Source organism: Crocodylus siamensis, chromosome 4, assembly GCF_052110815.1.
Source record: "Crocodylus siamensis isolate JL-2025a chromosome 4, ASM5211081v1, whole genome shotgun sequence".
Lineage (NCBI taxonomy): Eukaryota > Metazoa > Chordata > Crocodylia > Crocodylidae > Crocodylus > Crocodylus siamensis.
In genome coordinates, this window is record NC_143398.1 from 27,211,146 (window position 1) to 27,233,458 (window position 22,313).

Sequence of the window (22,313 nt, forward strand, 5' to 3'; positions counted from 1 at the left end):
ACAGCTGTCAGAGTGGAGAGAGCGATGGGGAAGGTAAGACTTTGTCCCTGCTCTGGCTCCCCAGAGGTCAGCATTCTGGCACACTGCAGGAGCTCGCCATGCCTGAACTGCAGAGTACACATCATTATCTGCAACCTGATCTGGTCTCAGTGTACAGAAGCCACTAGAACTAAACAAGTACTGGCTACTGCACCATACTGTGAAAATGGCATTGCTTATTTTAGTTACATTCCTGTAAATAATATTAAACACCTAAATGCTATGACAGTGGATATTACGCATACATCTTCATACAGAAGACAGGTTCATACAGGTACCTCAAAATAGCTTAAATAAAACACTACCTTCTTCAGCTTTGTTAAGTAAATCATCGAGTAGTATTTTTTGGTGCTCTTCACCATCCTCAAAGCTGTACAAAGCCCATTTCTTCAACAGTGTTTCCCCTTCACCACATACATCTATGTCCAGCAAGCCAGGAAACCACTCTTCCATAAGAGAATCTATGTGATCCACAACTTGCCCTAAAAGGATACAACCTACAGAAAGCCAGAAAAGGCGAAATGAGCCTTAGTTTATCATATCTATACTCTAAGTTCATAGGAAAGCAGGGCTAGAAGGGACCTCATGAAGTCATCTAGTCTAGACCTCTGCTCAAAGCAGAATCCTCCCTGATTAAACCATCCCCATAAAGACATACTGCAGATTCTGAATGGTAAAAGAAAAGCAAACCAAATCAACATGCTTTAATTCAGGGGTGCTCAACCTCTGGCCCTCTGGGCCAAATGCAGCCCATGAAGCCATGCCATCTTGTCCGCAGGACTCCTCACATGACACGAAATTTGGCAGCAGGGAAGGGGCAGCCATTAATACAGCCACCCTCCCCCAGTCAAATTCCCAAACCCTAATCCCTGCACTGCAGGGCTATTCCCCCTTCCCCCCACAGGGTTGTGCCATGTCCTCTTTCCCCTGTGGGGCAAGCCATGCCCCCTCCCTGCGGCAGGGCTAAGGCCAGGCCATGACCCCTTCCCCACTGCAGTGTCAAGCCATGCTCCCTTTCCACTGTGTGGCCAGGCCATACTCCCTTCTCCTGAGGGGCTGGGTTGAGACTGGGCTGCCTCTCACCTCCTTCTGTGTGGCCAAATGGTGCCCATCTTCCCCATCCCAACACTAGCGCACTGGGAAAAAAGGCTGAGCACAACTGGTTTATTGAAACAAGAGCAAAACCAGACTTAGGAGTAATTAACCTTTTCTGCAAGAAGGAGCTGTAATTTTCAAAAAGCTGGCTGGATTGTTGTCAAACACTGCTGATTCCACCAGACAGTAAGCTTCAGGAGACCAATTCAGATAGATGCCTTGTCTCCAATACATTCTATTAGGACGAAGAGCTCGTTCTAGGAAAAACAAACTTAAGAGTCAAAATCAGACTTCTAATATGAATGGTGTAAAATTGTGCTAATTACTCCAAAATACGTTATTCTAAGCATCTACCTATTAATGTACATAGTTATTCATGTTTATACAACATAAGCAAAAGTAGCGACTACATTATTTCCTGGTGTAGTGTTCCCCTCCCACTTTTAATGTCTTTTATCACTCCAGTAAGGCATATTAAATAATACTAAATATAGAATCAACTCCTTTGTCATATAGTAGGTGATGAATGCAAACAATGCACAAGTCTTTAAGTACAGATCCATAGGTTCAGTATAAAATCAGGATACTTAGCAACCACAGCAGCTCGTGGAGGCATATATCGATTAAGCTCACAATAGTTCAATCTAAAATGTCTTAAACAATAAATAAAGCAAGCCTGGCATCCTTAATTTGTTCATGACTAGATCTGTCTACATTACATAATCAGCATTTCCTTTGATGCAACTGAAAGCCTGTGCTCACATGACAGAGACCAAGGGCTAAAACAGCAGAGAGGTTTAAGTCCCATTTGAAGAATGTTAGCAAAGAGGCTAATGCTAAGGTAGTCTTTATCTAGCTGTATCTAAATGTTCTTCAAATCACATTTTTAAAAATAAACACTTTAAAGTGAAGTGAATTAGCATTATTAAAAAGGGGGGTTGCTCCAGACCAGGGAAGAGAACGGAAAAAATGAAAAACACCTCTGATAAAAGCCTCCAGATTTTTTAAGGGGGGGAAGGGAGAAAGGAGCTGGCTGCCTGCCAACCTGCAGCCCAGTGGGGGAACTCCTAAAAGGAAATGGGTGTTCCAGTATAGACATTCTCCAAAATAAGGCTCAGAAGATATGTTACCTATGCAGTTCTCTTCCCTTTAAGGGCTGAATTCTGTCATAAAGCCATAAGCCTACGTTGGGAGTTATGTGGAAGCATATGGTCTTGGCAGGAAATCCAGGTGACATGTCACAATAGAAACAATATTTCCTGGAGATCTGGAGTCATGGCAAAGAGCAGCAACTGCATTACTCAGTACAATGTCTTTTCTTTTTTGGTACTCATCCAGGTCTGCTGGCTAATATGGAGTATGAGAAGACTGTGGCCCTGCTTCCTCCTTACTCTTTCCTGATAGTTTTGCAGAAGCTAACATGAGTATTGCCTAAATGGAAGTATTCCTTCTATAGCTTGCCTACAGAAGGGGAGGTACAAGAAAGCAAGTGGGTAATTTTGCTCCACTTGCAGAGTCAACCTAAGCAGAGCCATAGGGTATCCTGAAGATCTGTAAATACCCATTCTTTTCTCATATTCCTAAAATGGACAGCAATAAACCAAAGGCAAAACTGCAGGGCTGGAAAGGACTGGAATTCAGACAGGTAAAACAAGGTGATCAAAGTAAATTCACACACTATTACTTCTGAAATTAAATATCAGTACCTCTTCCTGACAGCATGTAAGGAGATACTTCGAGCAACCTGTTGATCAACCTTGACCAGAATCCCATAGGAAAATACGGCATCTCATACAGTCTAATGATGATTTCTGAGTTTTCACAGTGGGGAAGCTCTATAACAGGTCTGTGATCAGACAAACTGGAAGAAACAGGAAAAAATATCTTCCAATATTTCATAAGTTACTTTTTCCAAATTTAATAATTACATGGATCTGGGGTCTTCCCTTGTCCTGCTGTTAGGTGAGGGGCTCTATGCATGTCACAGCTCAGGCAAGGAGACATGGAGTGGCCGGCAAGTGTTGTGGCCAGGCCAGGGGGGATGGGAAAAGACTTTGTGTGTACTGCACCACACCATGGCTGGGCAAGGGGAGAAGTGGCAGTGGTGGGCTGGACTGGGCTCAAAACCTTGCTGACTTCTGTTCCACAAGGTCGGTTTAACATATACATGTAAAGAAATGTACTGTAATAAACAGGGATCCTGTTTTTTTCTGTTTAAAACTTGTAAACTGTCTGCTAAAAATCCCAAATTCTCTGATGAAACCCCCCAAAATCTGTTTTTCTGTGATTGAAATGAAATGCCACTATATTTACTGGTATCAGTTGAACACAATGTTTTACTGATATATTTACAATTTGTAAAGCAATTTGCAATCCTACCAGTACCTTAATCGTTTTAATAAAATAAATTCTAAATACCTATACATTTTGGAATTTGATTATCATGTTTTTATCAGAAAATCAGAGCTCCCCCTGCCCCCTTTGCTCACCAAGACATGGGTGCAGCTGCAGCTGTCCTCTCTGCTGCTTTGTGGAGTTGAGCAGCTCTGATCTGCCAGTGCCCTCTCTCCCTAGCTACAGTTCCCCCTGGCCCTACCAGTGCCCCTCAGTCCCGATCCACAAGCCTCCTGGCCCTGCCAGTAGCCCCTCACCTCTGACCCACAGCTCCCCAGCCCTGCTGGTGCCCCCACTTCCCACCCACAGCCTCCTGCCGTGCCTCTTTTGGAGCCCTCTGATCTCCATCAGGGCGGGTTTTTAAAATCTGCCTGAATGTCTGGGATTTTACTTTCCTCCTCTGGTGGGAGAAGCAGGAGGGTGACTGGAGGCAGCAGGGAGCAGTCATACATGCCTGCATCTGCAGAAGTGCCTGCAGACCCATGTGGTGCCCCCTGTTGCCTCCATTCGCCCTCCACCTGCACCCAAGCTAAATCCCATACATTTGGTCAGGGCAGCGGGGCATGGGGCTATGATAGGGCAGGGGGAATGGGAGGGGGGGCAGCAAGGGAAAGGGGCAGGGGGTGAGGGCCCTCTGAGGGCAGCAGGAAACTCTGCAGCCAGCAGGCAGCACAGGGGTGGTGCCTGTGCTCTGTGCTCACAGGGGATGAGTGGCCAGGAGATGCTGCCCAGGGGAGGGGAGGAAGAAGGGGAGAGGGGGGCCATGGCCAGGCTGCCTGGCCCAGTGTGGGAGCCCCATCCCAGGGATGGAGGTGCCACAAGCTACCGCTCCTCTTTCCTCCAGCCCTCGCTGGGGCCCGACACACTCTGCTGATTCCTGTATGAATCAGAGCCACTGTGCCGGATCTGGCCTGGTCAGGACAGGGACAGCTGGGGCCCCTCTGGCAGGGCTGGTGGGGGCAGGGGGCTGTGGTTTGGGAGTGTGGGGGGCACTGGCAGCACCAGGGAGCTGTGGGTCAGGAGTGAGGGGCACCAGCAGGGATGGTGGGGCAGATCAGGAGTGAGGGGTACCATCATGGCCCAGGGGGGGCAGGGTACTGCAGTTTGGGAGTGAGGGGTATTGGCGGAGCTGGAGTGTGTGCAAAGGGAATGAAGGGCAGCAGCAGGGCTGGGGGCACTGTGGCTTCACAGTGAGAGGCAAGAGAATAGGCAGGGGCAGGGCACCAGCATGTCACTGCCCCCACCCCCCCATGTGACAGGTGTCCCCTTTTTTGGCCCTAGAAATATGGTAACCTTAGATAGCAGTGGGGAACCAGCCCCACTGCTGGCCCCTGATAATCTGCTTGTGGCCCCTAATATGCTGCTCTGCCCCGCTTCCTCAACCGGACCCTGTGGCCATGTATTCCTGCCCCTGCCCCACTCCACTTGGGCAGCAATCCCAGCCCCAGTCCTGGCCCACTCCCTCTCCCCCTCACTGTGGGGGGCTTTAGTCTGCCCTCCCCCACTTCTCTGACTTACTTGCAGGGAGCTGCAGGAGCTGCTCTCCATGCTGCCTACCTGCTATGTGCATGTGTGTATGCAACAGCCCTCCTCCCACTCCTTGTAGCTCTAAGCAGCCCCTTGCAGTCTGAAACTCTGCCAGCCTGCAGGAGGAAACCTGCCATTTCCCACATTTTTCTCCTTTAAAGGAGAAAATCTGTGATTTAAGGAGAAAGTCTGTGTTTTTCTTCTTAAAAGGAAAAACCTGCATTTTTCCACAGTGAATGGAAAGCATGGACCCCTGGTAACAAAGCAAAATCTTGATTATTTGTGACAATTTACTTTGGCATGAAGTACCTAAAAATATCAGAATATCCAGAAATATCAGTTTCTAATATTTTTTTTTCATAGCACATATGTGGTTTAAGCTCTTTGTTTACCTGCTTGGAATAAGCAGTTGATCTTCTCCTAATGGCAATGCAATTTGGAACTTTTCTAGAAGCTTAAAGTATTGTGACATATATATCTTAGGAAATCTGCTCTTCTTCAAAAGAAATGTTTCCACTTCTGAACGTTTTATAATTCCTTTAGGGTATTTAGAAATACCTTCCACCTTCATTGTCAAAATCTTAAAAAAAAAAGTTCTATAGTCATAATTGGATTGCATTTTTTCAAACAAACTTAGCTTTCTGAAATATTTTACATGTGATTAATTAGAAAAAAGTCATATTCCTGTTCATTGTAGAACTCCACATTTCTGCAGGATAAGCCAGCCAAGGACAGGGAACTAGCAGTGAACAAGTACATCTCATGATCTTATTTAAATTCCTATCCATGCACGGTAGTATCTTAGTGTACATTAGTGACTCACATGCTGCCTAGCATATGGGAAATTATTCTGAATGTTAATTAGTAATAGGTTAATTTTCAAGGATTTGGAAATCTGAACAACCATCAAAAAATGTGGAGTTCCAAACTACTAAAGTAGTGGTGGACACTTTCCGGCTAAACTGTTTCCACAGGCCCTTTTCTTACCTGTTTCTAGGTCTGAAGCCCCCACCCACCCCTCTTCCTCCACCTTCTCCAAAGCCTAATTACCATTCTTTCCTGCTCTCCTTCCATTTCAGATTATTATCATTGCTACAGTACAGACCTCCAGCCTTCACCTCAACTTCTAACAATATATTGCAGGATTATGCTACATCCCATCTTTAACCTCCATATTTTATCTGTGTTCTGTTAGTCACTGCAGAGTGAGGATTATAAAACAGAAGTAACAAAATTGATAAAGGGGGCACTGGGACATACCTTAGTCACAAAATGACTAAAGGGAATAGGAAGAAATAATTAAGTCCAAAGCAGGAGAAAAGGGTGAAGGGAGAAGTGAGTCATGATATTGGGAATAAATGAGGAAAGAAGAGGCTAGGTCAGCCACAGTAGCTGGGGATGCAGGAAAGAGCTGTATCAAGGGCTATAAAAAAAGTTATCAGAAGCTAACCTGTGCCATTATTTTACAGAGCCACTTTGGGTCCACAAAATACAAATCTCTTAGCTGGAGTGCTGGGTCTTGAAAATGTAGCAGTACACCTATGCAAAGAAACTATAATTAGAAGATCATGTAACATTCATATAAAACAACATTGGTTTTAGGGGCTCAACTCTGGGTTATCTTTGATGAACATAACTCAAAGGACTGGAGTTGAGTCAGTTTATTTCCAAGTGCCATACTTATGTTCATAATCTGATTTATTCCTTCCTTCAGTAAAGATTCAGTGTTGATTATTATTTTGTTTTAAGCATCCTTAAATCACTCAGTTTGTATTCTGAAATAAGCAGTTAAAATTTATAAATGCTGTCCTACTCACAAGCTTTTCTACTATTCTTACCTTTTCTCCTAAATCCTGTTTTCTATCTATCTGGCTTATTCCTTTCAAAGGGAATTAAAAGATATAAACTGTTAACAGAATAATCCTTCACAGAGTTTCTTTCTCTTAGGTTCTAAGATAACACAATGAAACCTTAAATGAGACTAACGTATCAGCTCACCATGTTGCGGTAATCCTGTGAAAAATAACAATATAAATAAGTCTGTCTGCTAAACAATTCTAAAACCTAACATCACACATGGAAGAAAATGTATTACCTGATTCATTCAGAAAGTGAATTGCATGAGGCAGTTCATTTTCATCCAGCTGTAACTGGCTTTCTTGCACCAGTTCTAATAATTGCTTCTGATCAATCACAGGAAATTCGCTTTGGACGTTTTTACGTTCAAATAAAATTCTCTTCTCCAGTTCCAGATAACTGTCTGGGATTAACTGTCCTACTACTGGCTGGTCTCTGATCTGTGTAATTATGAATAATAATCTTAGACTTTATTTTAGTTTTCTTAATAAATTACAGATTGATACCACCAAGATGTCATTTAAGCACAGGGCTGACTTATCCCAGAGCACAAGCACCAATATCAACAGAGCATAAAGCCGAGTTATTTAATAGTTAACCACAACTTTTTAAAGACTCACAAAATGAACTAATAACTATATAAACTACAATAGGAATTTTATATATAAAGGGCTTAGTCCATGTGTCTATGTGTCTGTGTGCCTGTCTGTAATGCTCTTGGAGTATTCTGATTGGTTGTCTCAGCAGCCAATCACAATACTTATTGAAATAACTAAGCAGAGTGCTCCGCACAGACAGAGCACTCTGCCTAGCTGTGATGGTGGGGACGGAGTGGAGGGCAAGGCCAGTGCTGCTGGCCTCGCCCCCACTCCATCCCAGCCCTGCTCCTTGGACGTGGTGGTGGCGAGGGGTGCTGGCGGAGGGGGGCGGAGAGAATGGTAGGGATGGAGTGGGACAATGGAGTGCTGCCATGATGGTGGGGATGGAGTGAGGGGGCGAAGCCTGTGCTGCTGGTCTTGCCCCCCAGCCCTGCTCCTTGGAGGCGCAGTGGTGTGGGGTGTAGGCATGTCTGCATGTGCATTAATGTGCTGTTGCTACTGTGCATTAAAGTGTAGTACCTCTGGGTGCCTGTACACGAGTGGGGAGGCTGTTCTGACATGCTGTAATTACAGCATGTCAGAGCAGACTCAATGAATCAAGTCTGCTGGAGCGTGAGACCCTGCAGGAACTGCCTCAGCAACAGTGCTGCACTTGTACCCTGAGATATGCACAGTAGCAACAGCACATTAATGCACGTGCAGACATGCCTAGTATAAAGGGGACTGGAGTATGTGAAGGGAAGGGTGCAGATGCATCAGGGGTGGGAAGGAGATGCTAGAAGTGGTATGCATATTGCGGGAGAATAGCTTTACCTCCTGTGCATTAGTAAGCACCAACAAATCTGCACTAGAAGAATACAGACTACACCCTTGTAAAGGTGCGTGAAATCCCACACCTCAGCATATTTCCCACAGAAGACTTCTGCCTTCTCAAACACTTAAAGGTTTCCCCCTACCACATATTCCAGAAGCTATTGGGACTACAGTTTGGCCCTATGTTTAGACTGTCTGCCCCTTCCCAGAGCAGGGATTGGGAAGGGGGTGACAGTGGAAATAGGGCACAGTGATTTTTTAAGCCATTTTTTTTTAAATAGTAAATCTCAGCATTGGTATGATTTCATCTGGCAGGGGAACACAATATGTGATGTTTTGAAAAAAAAAATGTATATATACATACATCTTTTTCTGTTTAAGAGTGAAGTCTGCAGCCAATTTTAATCCAAGGAAAAAAAGTGTGCCCCAGGTATCAAAAGTTTTGGAAACACTGGTCTAAGGCAGGGGTTTTCAACCTTTTTTAACAAGTGTACCCCTTCTGGTGGCAGCGGTTGGATGTGAGGGGGGTTGACAATCCCTGGTCTAAGGTATCATATAAGTGCAATGACTATGATTTCAAGATACAAAAAAATGGTGTTAAAACAGTCTGTTTTCTAGGAAGCTTTTTATGAAGTGAACAGTATGCAGTTTACCTTGAAGTTCAGACTCTCCCTTATTATGGTTTTCCGGAGCTTTATAATGGAATCAGATTCTTCTTTAGCATTCACAAAATGATAATCCTGGATAAGTGGGAAGCCTCTTTGATTCAACAGTTCTCTTGTAATTTTATTCAAGCAGGTCTTACATTGCTGCTCATCAGAGACATCTAAATGAGTACCAACAAGAATCACGGGAGATGATGAAGCACGAGCCTGTTAACAAGAACCATATAATTTATTATCTCAGTGGCGAAACCCAATTTTTCTTTGGCTGTGCACAAGCAACCTGCACAGTTCAGTCAGAACAACATAAAGACTCTGGGCACTTGTACACGTGATGTGGCCATGTACATGTGATGAAAGTGACAAGAATTCGCTATTTGTCTAACGTAAAGGTGTCACCATATATACGTGCATGATTTTTCTTTGTGTCAAAAAATTTCTGAGCATGGCAACTCAGACCACCTTTGATGTATTTTTAGTTTGATCATACCAAATTGTCCCACTGTGGCCAAAAGAATCTGTTGCACATATACATCACACAGCTCCTGCTGCCTCCCTGTGCTGCCCTTGGAATGAGCTGGCTTGCCCTTGGGGCAGTGTGGGAAGGTGGCAAGAGAGCACCTGGGTGTGCTGGCAGCTGGAGAAGGTGGTGGAGATGGTGCATGGAGAGCTGGAAGTCTGGGCAGGCTGCTGAAAGCTTGAGTTTGGTGGACTTCTAGCTCCCAGTGCACCATCCCCACTGCCTTCTCTAGCCGCCAGCACACCCAGACACCTTTCTGCCACCTTCCCACACTGCTTCAGGGGCAAGCCAGCCCATTTCTGGGCAGTCTCAGGTGGCAGGAAGGCAGTGGGGATGGTGCATGGGGTGCTGGAAGCCCACCAAGCCTGAGCTTTCCTGAGCATGCCTGGGCTTCCAGCGCTCCGTGCACTGTTGGATCGGCTTTGGTGCTGCCTGAGAGCTGCAACAACACTTGTGCAGCTAACACCCTGCCTGGGGTAGCCCTGGGGGTGCCACTACTGTGGTGGGAAGCACTTGGCCCCCCTGCAGCTCAATGACTGTGTGACCCAGGAGCAGCTTGTGCAGGTAGGCTCTGCTGACTGGGAGGAGGGGGACGTGGGGGGAGTGGTGAGGGGGACACCACCACCGTGGAGGGAAGGTCTGGGGCTCCCTGCACCTCAAGGTCTACCAGCAGCTTGCCCCCAACAGTGGGAGAGGCAGGCAGGCTTCGTGAGAACAGAAAAAAAAAGGATTGGGCCCCTTGCCACTTCCCCCCCTCCTCTTGGCAAAGTGTGCCCAGAGCTGGGGAGAGGAGGCGGGGGAGCTGCAGGTGGGCCATCACTGTTCCATAACAGTGACAGAAGCCCCTAAATTGAAACGGTGGGTTTTTAATCCTCACAATTAAAAACCTACCAATTAAAAATTCACCATTTTCAATTTAGGGGAACTAAACCCCGCCTCACATGTATAAGCACCCTCTAAGACTGGGGAAATACAGCCAGATTGATTTCTATTATCTCTCTCCTTATAATTTATATTTGTCTATTTTCTTCTCATCAGTGGAAGAAGACTGACAATACTGGGAGCTCAACACTGATTTTAATTTTACATTTTGCCTGACTTTGTAAGTCATAGGGTTTAATTTAGGTGAGTTTATGGAATAAACATTAGAGCAAAATGTGAAATAATGCATCTTGCAATATAGTAGTTTTAAGCTGTATATAAACTGCATAGTAAAGATTGGGTGAGGTAATAAAAATGTTACCGTATTATGCCTGTAAAGCATTATTTAACATGTAGAGATGATCTTGAATCAAAATATGGATACAAACACTCTTCTATTTAAAGGGGTGTTTGGATCAAGGTTCCAATCTTTGCAGCTCAGTTCCATCTCTAGGAACTTAAAAAAACTCCAGCAACTCAATTTTTCGCATTAAGAAAATAAGACTGAATAATAACCCTATTAATCACTGTGAAAAATGGTGGGGCAATAAAGGCAAGGCACCAAAATGGTAAAGGACAATATGTTAACAAAGGTCTTTACCAAAAACTCATTAAGTGTGCACTATAACCTGCTACCCTTAAGATATAATGATGTCTAAGGAGTAAAGGAAAGAGTATTTACGAGTAATGATGAAAGATGAGGTAAAGCTACTGATCAACCTCTGATATGGTCTAACTGAAAGCAGAGCAAAATACTCACCGTCTTAGGGTGGAATTCTACTTTCCTTTGTGCACCTAAATGGCTGTTTTCTAAGTGGCATTTCTAGCACTAATGTGTAGATAGAAATTTTATTGACTTTACAGTATGGAGGGATCAGTGTCAGCATGCCTATGCTGACTTCGCTTGAGCTTAAACTGGTGTGGACGGAAAATCAGGACCAGCATTTGGAATTTGTGACATAGCTGTGCTTTATCATTTTATGCAAAATAATGTCAGAACTTGCTAAATTCTTACTATGGATGACATCCATAAATCTACGAAAATTATAAAGACATTTTCATACACAATAATTTGCATTCCAGAAAGTTTCTGATCTTAAAGTTTCTACTAATTGAACAACTTCCCAAAAATATGAGGTAAATATAATGGTTACAAACAGTTATTTGGAATTTAAAAAGAAATTACAGAAAATTTAGACTGCTACCTTTATATTAAACAGCCATGGTTTCATAGCATCCACTTCTGCTTGCCCTTTGCTGAGATCATAAACAGCAAGATACAAGGCTCTCTGGGTCATAAAGTGGGGATGAGTACTGTAAAACTCTTCTTGTCCTAAATGATACAGAAATAAATACTTTAGTACTTTCCACACTTCACTTCCACAAATCACAAAAAGCAGAACGGCTTTGATCCTCGATTTGCTAATCTGCAAACCCAGTTAATTCTCACACAATAAACAATTTTGTCTAGGCAAAACTACAACAACAGAGGTTTAAGGTTTCTTACAAGTTACTTCAATGTAGTCAGCAAGAACCCTTGTAAGACAGGGTGGCTGACTTCAATTAGTGTACAGATAGATACCCAAGCTTTCTTTAAATGAGCTGGGCTGCTCTGGGTACTTGAACTACCAGCAGGACCACAAGGCTTCATGTGGGTTAATTTACCCTGCTGCGAGGCAATATTTTTGTTGAAAAGTGAGACTGCAATTACATAACTTTTCCAAACATTTATCCTGTACTACATGTCAATAAAAAACAACCATTTTATAATAAAAGAATGCTAAGGTTGCATGATTAAGCACTCAAAATACACCAAAATTCAAGTTACATATGTAATCTGAATGTTCCTGTCTTGTGCACATTATGATAGAAGCTATAATTAAAGGATAACATACCATTTCCAAAATGAAATATCAAATCACAATTATGCTACTTATGTATTTCCTAAAATGTATTTCTTGAAATACATATGCAGGATCTTGTCTGACTTTCTTAGAAAGACCCCATGTAAATCATATATATGTTGAGTGGAGGAAAAAGAGGGGAGGCAACCATAGTGAATGAACTTTTCTCATACTACATATTAAAGATTCAGTGCAAAAATTAGGAGTCTGGTGAAAATTTACTGGAATATATGAATCTCTTTAGTTGTTTCTCTTCTGGAGTCCTGATCCAAATTTGTAAAGCACTTAAAAGCCACTTAAAGGCCTAATCCAAGATAGATTCATGGACTTCAAATAGGCTTCAACAGAATTTCAACAAGTAAATTAATTGGGTCTAAGTCAATTAAATTGATCATTAGAGGCTGCTTCATTTCCTTGACCTTCCAAAAATTGCTATCTTGTGGAGGACCATAGAACTAGAGAGACAGGTTTAGAATACTGGTACTAAAGACGGAACTATATGCCTCTAAGATAAAACCTCTTCTACCCCAGATCACCCACAAGCCCACACTCCTCAGGAAGACTAAGGTTCAAGCCTAGTCTGACAGAAGAACAGGGTCTCGAACATCAGTCTGCTATATCCTAAGTAAATGACCTGCCTACTGAGCTATTGACTATTTTTAAGTGGGACATGGTCTTCTCCCTCTGCCTTTACCAGAAATCCCATCCTTGTCAAAACAATTATTTACACTTACACAAAAATTTCTGATTTCAACCAACTGACATTTTTAACAACAAAACAAAATTCCATCAGAAAATTCCTTACCAGTTCTAGGCAGAATGGTCTCAGCCCTGACCTCACCTCTGCCAACTTAAACCCAATTACATTCCCAGGTATATTGGAACATACATATGGAAGGCCTCCTTGGGCCACTGAGTCCACTCCCCTGCATTTGCAGGCAACTGTTAACTGGGAGAACCCTCAGAAGTCTCCACTTCAGCCTTCACCTATAGCTACAAGGAACGGCTTGGAGCACCCCCAGCCAGGTCACGAGGTGCTACACGGAGTTGGGAGTGGGGCTTAGGGGTCTGGGAGCTCAGGTGGTGTTTTCGTCGATCCTCCCAGTCTCGGGCTATGGGCTGAGGAGAGAGAGGAGGATCCACGCGGTGAACCAAAGACTGCGGCGCTGGTATTAATCGGGAAGGCTTTGGCTTCCATGACCACAGCCCGCTCTTTGGAGAGAGAGGCAGCGAGCTGCTGGGAAAAGATGGCCTCCACCTCTCTACCCTGGGGAGGAGGCTCTTCTCAGCCAGGCTGGCTGACCTGCTCCACCGGGCTTTAAACTAATCCCGCTGGGGGATGGGGGGACTACTGCCCCTGCTGGCCCGCTGAGCAACCCTTGCAAAGCCAGCAGACCAAGGCACTTAAGGGGGCACTTAAGGGAGCCCACCCCTGCCCCAGCCCTGGCACAATCTGTGGGCAAGGCAAGAGCCCCCAAGGGCACACTTGCCTGCCTGTACACTAATGCCAGGAGCCTGGGCAACAAGCAGGACGAGCTCGTCCTCCTGCTCAGTGCAAAGAAATATGATGTCATTGGGATAACGGAGACCTGGTGGGACTCCACCCATGACTGGACCACGGGGATAGAGGGCTATACCCTATACAGGAGGGATCGTGTTGACAAAAGGGGCGGGGGTGCAGCTCTCTATGTGAAGGAAAGCTACATGTCCCTGCAAGCTGATGTTGGCGACCGGCATGGACAGCTAGAGACCCTCTGGGTAAAAATTCGTGGGGAATTCGGCACAGGGGACACAACGGTGGGAGTCTATTACAGACCTCCCACTCAAAGTCCCGAGCTTGACCAGGAGTTCGCCTGGGAACTGACTGAGACCGCTTGCTCCAGGACCTTGGTTGTCATGGGTGACTTCAATTACCCGGACATCTCGTGGGAAGATCACTCAGCTAAATCTGAGCGGGCGCAAAGCTTTTTCTCGTGCGTGGATGACCTCTTCCTGACTCAAGAAGTCTATGGGCCAACGAGAGGCAAAGCGCTGCTTGACCTGGTACTGGCTACAGGGGATGACCTAATCAGCGACCTAGTGATTGATGGGAAGTTGGGTGACAGTGACCACGAGCTGATAAACTTCACCATCCGCCGTAAAGCTGGCAAGTCAGTCAGCAACACAGAAGTCCTTGACTTCAGAAAAGCCGACTTTGACAAGCTCAAGAGGCTAGTCGGTCAGGCCCTCAGGGACCGTGACCCCAGGGAGTTGGGAGTTCAAGAAGAGTGGTTGCTTCTCAAGGAAGCGATCCTCAGTGCACAAGCTAAATCTATTCCAACAATGGAGGAAAGGCAGCAAGAAGGCACAGCAGCCCCCCTGGCTCTCCAGAGACCTAGCGGACCTACTGTGGCTAAAAAGGAAAGCCTACAAAGGATGGAGGACGGGATTCACCTCCAAGAAGGATTACTCCGCACTGGACCGGTACTGCAGGGACCAAGCCAGGAAAGCCAAGGCTGCAACTGAACTCCAACTAGCTTCAGGCATCAACGACAACAAAAAGTCCTTTTTCAGATATGTGGGGAGCCAGAGGAAAAGCAAGGGTAATGTTGGACCCCTGCTAAACCAGATGGGGCAACTGACAACTGACACCCAGGAAAAAGCCAACCTATTAAATAGGTACTTTGCGTCAGTCTTTCATCAGTCCCATGCGACACCCATGCCTGCTATGGGACAGGGAGATCCGGGTGAGGGGGATCCCCTACCCTCCATCAATGCTGACCTCATGAAGGAACACCTTGAGAAGCTGGATACCTTCAAGTCAGCTGGCCCTGACAACCTGCACCCCAGGATACTCAAGGAGCTGGCGAGCGTCATAGCCCAGCCCCTGGCATGGATCTTTGAAAACTCCTGGCGCTCTGGTGTAGTGCCGGAAGACTGGAAGAAGGCCAATGTGGTGCCGATCTTCAAGAAAGGGAGGAGAGTGGATCTGGCTAACTACAGGCCCATTAGCCCGACTTCTATCCTGGGGAAGATCTTAGAAAAGTTTATTAAGGAGGCCATCCTTGAGGGACTGGCCCAGGCTAACATTCTAAGGGACAGCCAGCACGGGTTTGTTGCGGGTAGGTCTTGTTTGACCAATCTTATTTCCTTCTATGACCAGGTGACCTATCACCTGGACAAGGGAGAAGAGATTGATGTCATATATCTTGACTTCAAAAAAGCTTTTGATCTGGTATCCCATGATCACCTCTTGGCCAAACTGCCCAGTTGTGGCCTTGGCTCCACCATGATCCGCTGGCTGGGAAATTGGCTTCGTAGTCGGACCCAGAGGGTTGTGATTGATGGCAGTCACTCATCATGGTGCCCTGTGACCAGTGGGGTCCCCTCAAGGCTCTGTCCTGGGACCCATACTGTTCAACATCTTCATTAACGATGTGGACATTGGAGTCAGGAGTGGACTGGCCAAGTTCGCCGATGACACCAAACTTTGGGGCAAAGCATCCACGCCAGAAGACAGGCGGGTGATCCAGGCTGACCTGGACAAGCTCAGCAAATGGGCAGACGAGAACCTCATGGTGTTTAACACCGAAAAATGCAAGGTTCTCCACCTTGGGAGGAAAAAACCTGCAGCACCCGTATAGGCTCGGCAGTGCTACGTTGGTTAGCACTACAGAAGAAAAAGACTTGGGGGTCATCATTGACCACAAGATGAACATGAGCCTCCAATGCGATGCTGTGGCTAGTAAAGTGACCAAAATGCTGGCGTGCATCCACAGATGCTTCTCGAGCAAATCCCGGGACGTCATTCTCCCCTTGTACTCGGCCTTGATGAGGCCGCAGCTGGAGTACTGCGTCCAGTTTTGGGCTCCACAATTCAAAAAGGATGTGGAGAAGCTTGAGAGAGTCCAGAGAAGAGCCACGCGCATGATCAGAGGTCAGGAAAACAGATCTTACGATGACAGGCTGAGAGCCACGGGACTCTTTAGCCTGGAAAAGCGCAGGCTCAGGGGTGATCTGATGGCCACCTATAAGTTTATCAGGGGTGACCACCAGGATCTGGGGGAACGTCTGTTCACCAGAGCACCCCAAGGGATGATGAGGTTGAACGGTCAAACTCCTGCAAGACCGTTTCAGGCTGGACACAAGGAAGAATTTCTTTACTGTCCGAGCCCCCAAGGTCTGGAACAGTCTGCCAGCGGAGGTGGTTCAAGCACCTACATTGAACACCTTCAAGAGTAAATTGGATGCTTATCTTGCTGGGATCCTATGACCCCAGCTGACTTCCTGCCCTTTGGGCAGGGGGCTGGACTCGATGATCTCCCGAGGTCCCTTCCAGCCCTAATGTCTATGAAATCTATATATAAAATACCAAGAACATGTAGTAACATAAGAAAGGTCATAGAATCATAGAAAATTGGAGTTGAAAGGGACCTCAAGAGGTCATCTAGTCCAGTGTTTCTCAACTGGTGGGGTGCAAAGGTCATCTATGTGGGACCCAAAGTTTCAAAAATAATTACTGTAATACTTCAGTGAAGCCTCTGGGAGCAAAGCTCCTTTATAATAAAGTTTGCCGGCAATGATCCCTGCAGACTACTTCCAGCCTGCAGGGAGCTGGGAGGAAGCAGAAAGAAGGCGGTGAGACAGGGGGCGTCATGTGCATGTACACAGCATGTGCTCGTGGCCCCAGGCAGCCTTAGGGTAGCTCTGTCAAGTAGGTGGGGGGAAAGAGGGGGACTGAGGCCTCTGAAGGGAAGGAGCTGGGCAGGGCTGGGGCTGCTGCCCAGCGAGGGGGTGCTTGGGGCCCAGGGCCACAGTGTGTGGCTGCGGGGCCCCAGCAGGGAGCAGGCCCGAGCCTAGGGTGGCTCATCGAGGAAGGGCTGGCTCCCTGCTACCACACACACTTCCAAGGGGCAGTGGGGACCCATGCCCCCCCAGATCTGTATGCAGGGCAAGGGCAGGGGCAGGCTGTGAGCTCTGGTGCCACTGCCTCACTGCAGCTCCACGTGAAGGAGGCATGTTGCAAGGGCAGTGCAGAGCTTGCAGCGGCATGGAGATCCCTGTACAGCCCTGCTGTGCTAGGTCATGCCTGCTGGGCTGCAGAGGCTTGGGGGCAGGGAAGCAGGGAACAGCAGGGCCTGCTCCCAGCTGCTCACTTTTTACCGCCCTGGTTGATGCGCCTCTTGTGCACGAGGCTGCAGTGAGGGCTGTGATGCGGGGCTGCGCTCCGCAAAGAGCAGCAGGGTGAGCAGCTGCCATTTCCTGCTGCTGATACCCTGCACCGGGTGCCTCTACAACCCAGTGGGTGCCATCTGGTGCGAGTGGGAAGAGCAGGGCTGCGTGAAGAAGGTGCTTGCCCCATGCTGCCTTGGCAACGCACCCCCTGGTGTGCCACTGCTTGCAGCCTATCTGCACGGCCCTGCTCTTCCCAGCTGTGCCCACCAGGCTGCAGACGCACAGGGGGTAGGGAAGCAGGGCAGAGCGAGGAGTGGTGAGCAGCCACCGTTCCCTGCCACTCTGCTTCCCACTCCCGGGTGCCTCTGCAGCCTGGCTTCACCAGGGCAGCACGGGGCAAGTGATGGCAAGAAGATCCCCACATGGCTCCTCTACTTCCTGCAGCACTGGGTTGCAGGGACATGGAAGCTGAGTGGCAGCTGTTCCCTGCAGGGAGTTTCCTGTGGCTGTTCTCTGAGGGGCTGCAGGGACCAGAGGAGCCACGTGGGGATCTTCTCACTGCCGCTCACCATGATGCCCTGGTGAAGCATCTCCTGTGTGCAAGACTGCTATGTTCGAAGTGGCGACAGGCACAGGGGGCATGTTGCCAGGGCAGCGGGGGGACATGCATTTTACTGTTCTCCTAGTGAGAAAATTCTTCCTAATATCTAACCTAAACTTCCCTTGCTGCAACTTGAGACCATTGCTACTTGTTCTGTTACCTGATACCACTGAGAACAGTCCAGCTTCATCCTCTTTGGAACCCCCTTTCAGGTAGTTGAAGGCTGTTATTAAATCACCACTCAATCTTCTTTTCTCCAAACTAAACAAGATCAGTCCCTCAGCCTCTTTTCAGAAGTCATGTGCCCCAGCCCCCTTGCCATTTTTGTTGCCCTCTGCCGGAGTCTCCAGTTTTTCCACAGTTTCTCAAGTGGGGGGCTCAAAGCTGGACACAGGGCTCCAGATTGGCCTCACTAGCGCTGAATAGAGGGAAAGAATCACTTCCCTTGATCTGTTGGCAATGTTCATACTAAAGCAGCCCAATATGCTGTTAGCCTTCACTGCAACAAGGGCACATTGTTGACTCATAGTCAGCTTACTGTCCACTGTAACCCCCAGGCCCTTTCCTGCAAAGCTGCTTAGCCAGTCAGTTCCCAGCCATGGGACCGTTCTATATGTAGGACTTCGCACTTGTCCTTGGTGAACCTCATGACATATCTTTGGGTCCAATCCTCCAATTTGTCCTCTGTGAATCTTAGCCCTACCCTCCAGCATACCTACTACTCCCCCAACTTGGTGTCATCTGTAAACTTGCTGAGGGTGCACTCTATGCCATCTTCTAGGTCACTGATGGAAATACTGAACAAACCCAGCTCCAGACTGATGCCTGGGGCATTCCATTTGATACCAGCTGCCAACTAGATATCAAGCTATTGACTACTACCCTATGAGCCTGACAATCCAGGCAGTTTTCTATCCACCTTATAGTCGATTTATCCAACCCATATTTCCTTAGATTACTTGTGAGAATGTTGTGGGAGACCATATCAAAAGCCTTGCTAAAAAGTCAAGCTATATCAAATCCACAGGTCTCGCCACATCCACAGAGCCAGTCATCTCATCATAGAAGGCGATTGGGTTGGTCAGGCATGACTTGTTGTTGGTGAATCCATGCTGACTGTTCTTAATCACCTTCACCTCGAAGTGCTGAGAAATGGCTTCCTTAAAGATCTGCTTCATGATTTTTCCAGGGACTGAGGTGAGATTGATCAGTCTGTAGATCCTTGTTTCCGCCTTCTTCCTTTTCTTAAAGCTAGGCTCTACACCTGCCTTTTCCAATGATCAGGGACCTCTCCCAGTCACCATACATCTGTGTTTCCCAAACTTTTTCACCCCAGGGCACACTTAACTAAATAAAAAAGCAGTGCAGTACACTGGACCATGGGTGAGGGTGGACGGTAGCCAGCCAGCTAGCATTTTGGGCTGGAGCCATGGCCCCTGCCTGGCTGGAGTCATGCTCCCCATCTGTCTGCATCTGCAGCAGGCCAGGGGCATGGCTCCAGCCCAAAATGCCGTGGCACACCTGGACATGGCTGATGGCACATTGGTTTGGAAACGCTGCCATACATTTTCAAAGATGATGGCCAGAAGCTCTGCAGTCACTTTGGCCAACTCCCTCAGTACCCTTGGGTTTATCCTATCCAGCCATAGACTTGTGCATATCCAGCTTTTCCAAATAGTCCCTAACCTGTTCCTTTGCCAAAGTTGGCTGCTCATCTCCTCCCAAACTGTGCTGCCAGCTGTAGTAGTGTGGGAGCTGACCCTACCTGTAAAGACTGAGGTGAAAAAGACATTGAGTACTTCAGTCTTTTTTGCATCCTCTGTCGCTAGGTTGTCTCCCTCATTTACTAAAGGACTCACCCTTTCCATGATGCTCCTCTTGTTGCTGGCATACTTGTAGAAACCCTTCTTGTTACCCTTCAGATCCCTTGCTAGCTGCAACTCCAATTGTGCTTTAACCTTCCTGATTTCATCCCTGCATGCCCGAGCAAATCTCTTACACTTTTCCTTAGTTGTTTGTCCAAATTTCCACTTCTTATAAGCTTCCTTTTTGTGTTTTAGCTTACTGAAGACTTCCCTGCTAAGCCAAGCTAGTCTTCTGCTATATGTGCTAGTCTTCCTGCATATCAGGATAGTTTGTTCCTGTGCCCTCAGTAAGATTTCTTTAAAGTACAACCAGCTCTCCTGGACTTTTCTCCCCTTCAGACTGGCCTTCCAGGAGATCCTGCCCATAAGTTCCCTGAGTGAGTTGAAGTCTGCTTTTCTGAAGTTCAGGGTCCTTATTCTGCTGCTCTCTTTTTCTTCCTTTCCTTCAGGATCCTGAACTCAAATCACCTTGTGGGCACTGCTGCCCAAGTTGCCACCCCCTACTGCATTCCCCACCAAGGTCAGTGAGGGCCAACCTTTTTGGCATGCATGCCACAAGGTAAGCCTTGCTTCCATCCCAAGTGCCATTCCAGTCCCCTTCCCCTGCCTAATCTGGTGCTCCACTTTCTGCTCTCTGCCTTGTCTCCCTTATCAATCTGCTGTTCTGCTTTTTGCTCCATGCCTGTACTCCTTGCCCAATCTGCTGCTCTGCTTTCTATTTCCTGCCCCCTCCCCAATCTGCCACACAGAGAGGCTGTGGGTTGGGCAATCCTGCCATAGGCAATTGAGACTGATCTTTTTGACAAAGGCTTCACAGGAATAATGACCATTTTTAGGGAAAAGATCCCTAGGTGAAGAAAGAAAACAGTGAGAGAAAGAACACTGGGAATAAAACCCTACCAAAACTCCCATTTAAGTCAACAGAACTGGGATTTCACCCCTGGTTTTTGGTTATCTGAAGTCTTCCATCGTGCTGTTTGTTGCTTAGATGCAAACATATTACCTGCAATGGCTAGATGCAAAACAAATCAGCTAACATGTTTAATATACACTGAAGAGACATATCCATTTCCATCAACTCAAACATCACTATTGCACTTAGAGGAAGCACATAGAAAGAAGACATTGTATACTGTTGTTCGGTAGCCATAACCTTCTTCTTCAGCAATCCCTCACACTTAAGATAATCATGGCAAACAATCATCCTCATTTGTGGATCTGAAGATGGCTGATAAGGCCAATCCAGGATAGACAGACTATGCTGCAACTTGGACATGTTTTCATGGGTATGGGTGGCTCCGGATTTTGCTTTTTCATCTCCTGTTGTTATCGTAAGGTTTCAAAGCACTGAGATACTTACAGCAGATTCTTCCTCCGTTGGGGTGGTTCTGGGTGATAGTCTCCGATGAGGTGATGTTGAATTAATTCAAGTTGGCCTTCAGGATGTCCTTGAAGCACTTTCTCTGCCCTCTTCTTGGCATACACCTTGACTAAGCTGGGAGAATAGAACATTTTTCTCAGAAAAATTTAGTCAGAAATCCGGATGATGTGGCTGGCCCAGTGAACTTGATGTCAGATGATCATCACCTCAATACTTGTAGTGTTTCCTTGCAAGAGTATGTTAATATTGGTACATCTGTCTTCCCAATGGATTTGAAAGATCTTCTGCAGGCAGCGCTGTTAGTACTTCTCCAGTGACGTGAGGTGTCTCCTGTACACTGTCCACATCTCAGCTCCATACACTAAGGTGGGGATTACAAATGCTTGATAAACCACAAGCTTGGTTTTGGATCTGATGTTGTGATCTTTGAACATCTGTTTCCTCAGGTATTCAAAGGACACACTTGCACATTTCAGGTGATGTTGGATTTCTTTGTCAATATAGCCTTCTGTGAGAGATGGCTTCCAAGGCATGGGAAATACTCAGTGTTCTCCAGGGTCTTACCATGAATCTGAATTACTGCAGCTGGGGACTGCTCATTAAGATCTAGTTGGTGGAGGACCTTAGTCTTCTGAATGTCAAGCATCAGTCCCATTTTCTTGTATGCCTTGATAGAGGTGTTGAGGACTGCCTGAAGATTTCCTTCTGAGCAAGCACAGTCTATAGTAGCATCAGTATACTGAAGCTCAATGACTGATGTCAGAGTGGTTTTGGCTTTGGCTCAGAAGTGACTGAAATTAAACAGCTTACTGTCCATTCAGTAGTTTAGCTCCACTCTAACTGGAAGCTTGTTGATGGTCAGATATAGCATCACAGTAAGGAATCTCAAGAAGAATATTGGAGCAATGACACAGCCTTGCTTAACTCTCATTTTAACCGCAAAGGGATCTGTGATAAATCCACTACTGCGGACCACCAATC

General features: G+C 46.6%; 1 protein-coding gene across 1 annotated transcript in view; it reads right to left on the reverse strand.

The window, feature by feature from the left end:
* The window catches only part of LRRK2 (leucine rich repeat kinase 2), a 109,733-nt gene that overhangs the window by 28,727 nt on the left and 58,693 nt on the right, over nucleotides 1-22,313 (reverse strand). Inside the window, exons 30-37 of the mRNA XM_090042051.1 lie at nucleotides 11,633-11,760; nucleotides 8,978-9,196; nucleotides 7,151-7,352; nucleotides 6,506-6,594; nucleotides 5,448-5,635; nucleotides 2,841-2,995; nucleotides 1,245-1,391; nucleotides 345-536 (exon numbers count right to left, since the gene is read on the reverse strand). Coding sequence (XP_089898177.1) covers nucleotides 345-536; nucleotides 1,245-1,391; nucleotides 2,841-2,995; nucleotides 5,448-5,635; nucleotides 6,506-6,594; nucleotides 7,151-7,352; nucleotides 8,978-9,196; nucleotides 11,633-11,760 — 1,320 coding nt within the window. The remainder of the gene's footprint in view (nucleotides 1-344; nucleotides 537-1,244; nucleotides 1,392-2,840; nucleotides 2,996-5,447; nucleotides 5,636-6,505; nucleotides 6,595-7,150; nucleotides 7,353-8,977; nucleotides 9,197-11,632; nucleotides 11,761-22,313) is intronic.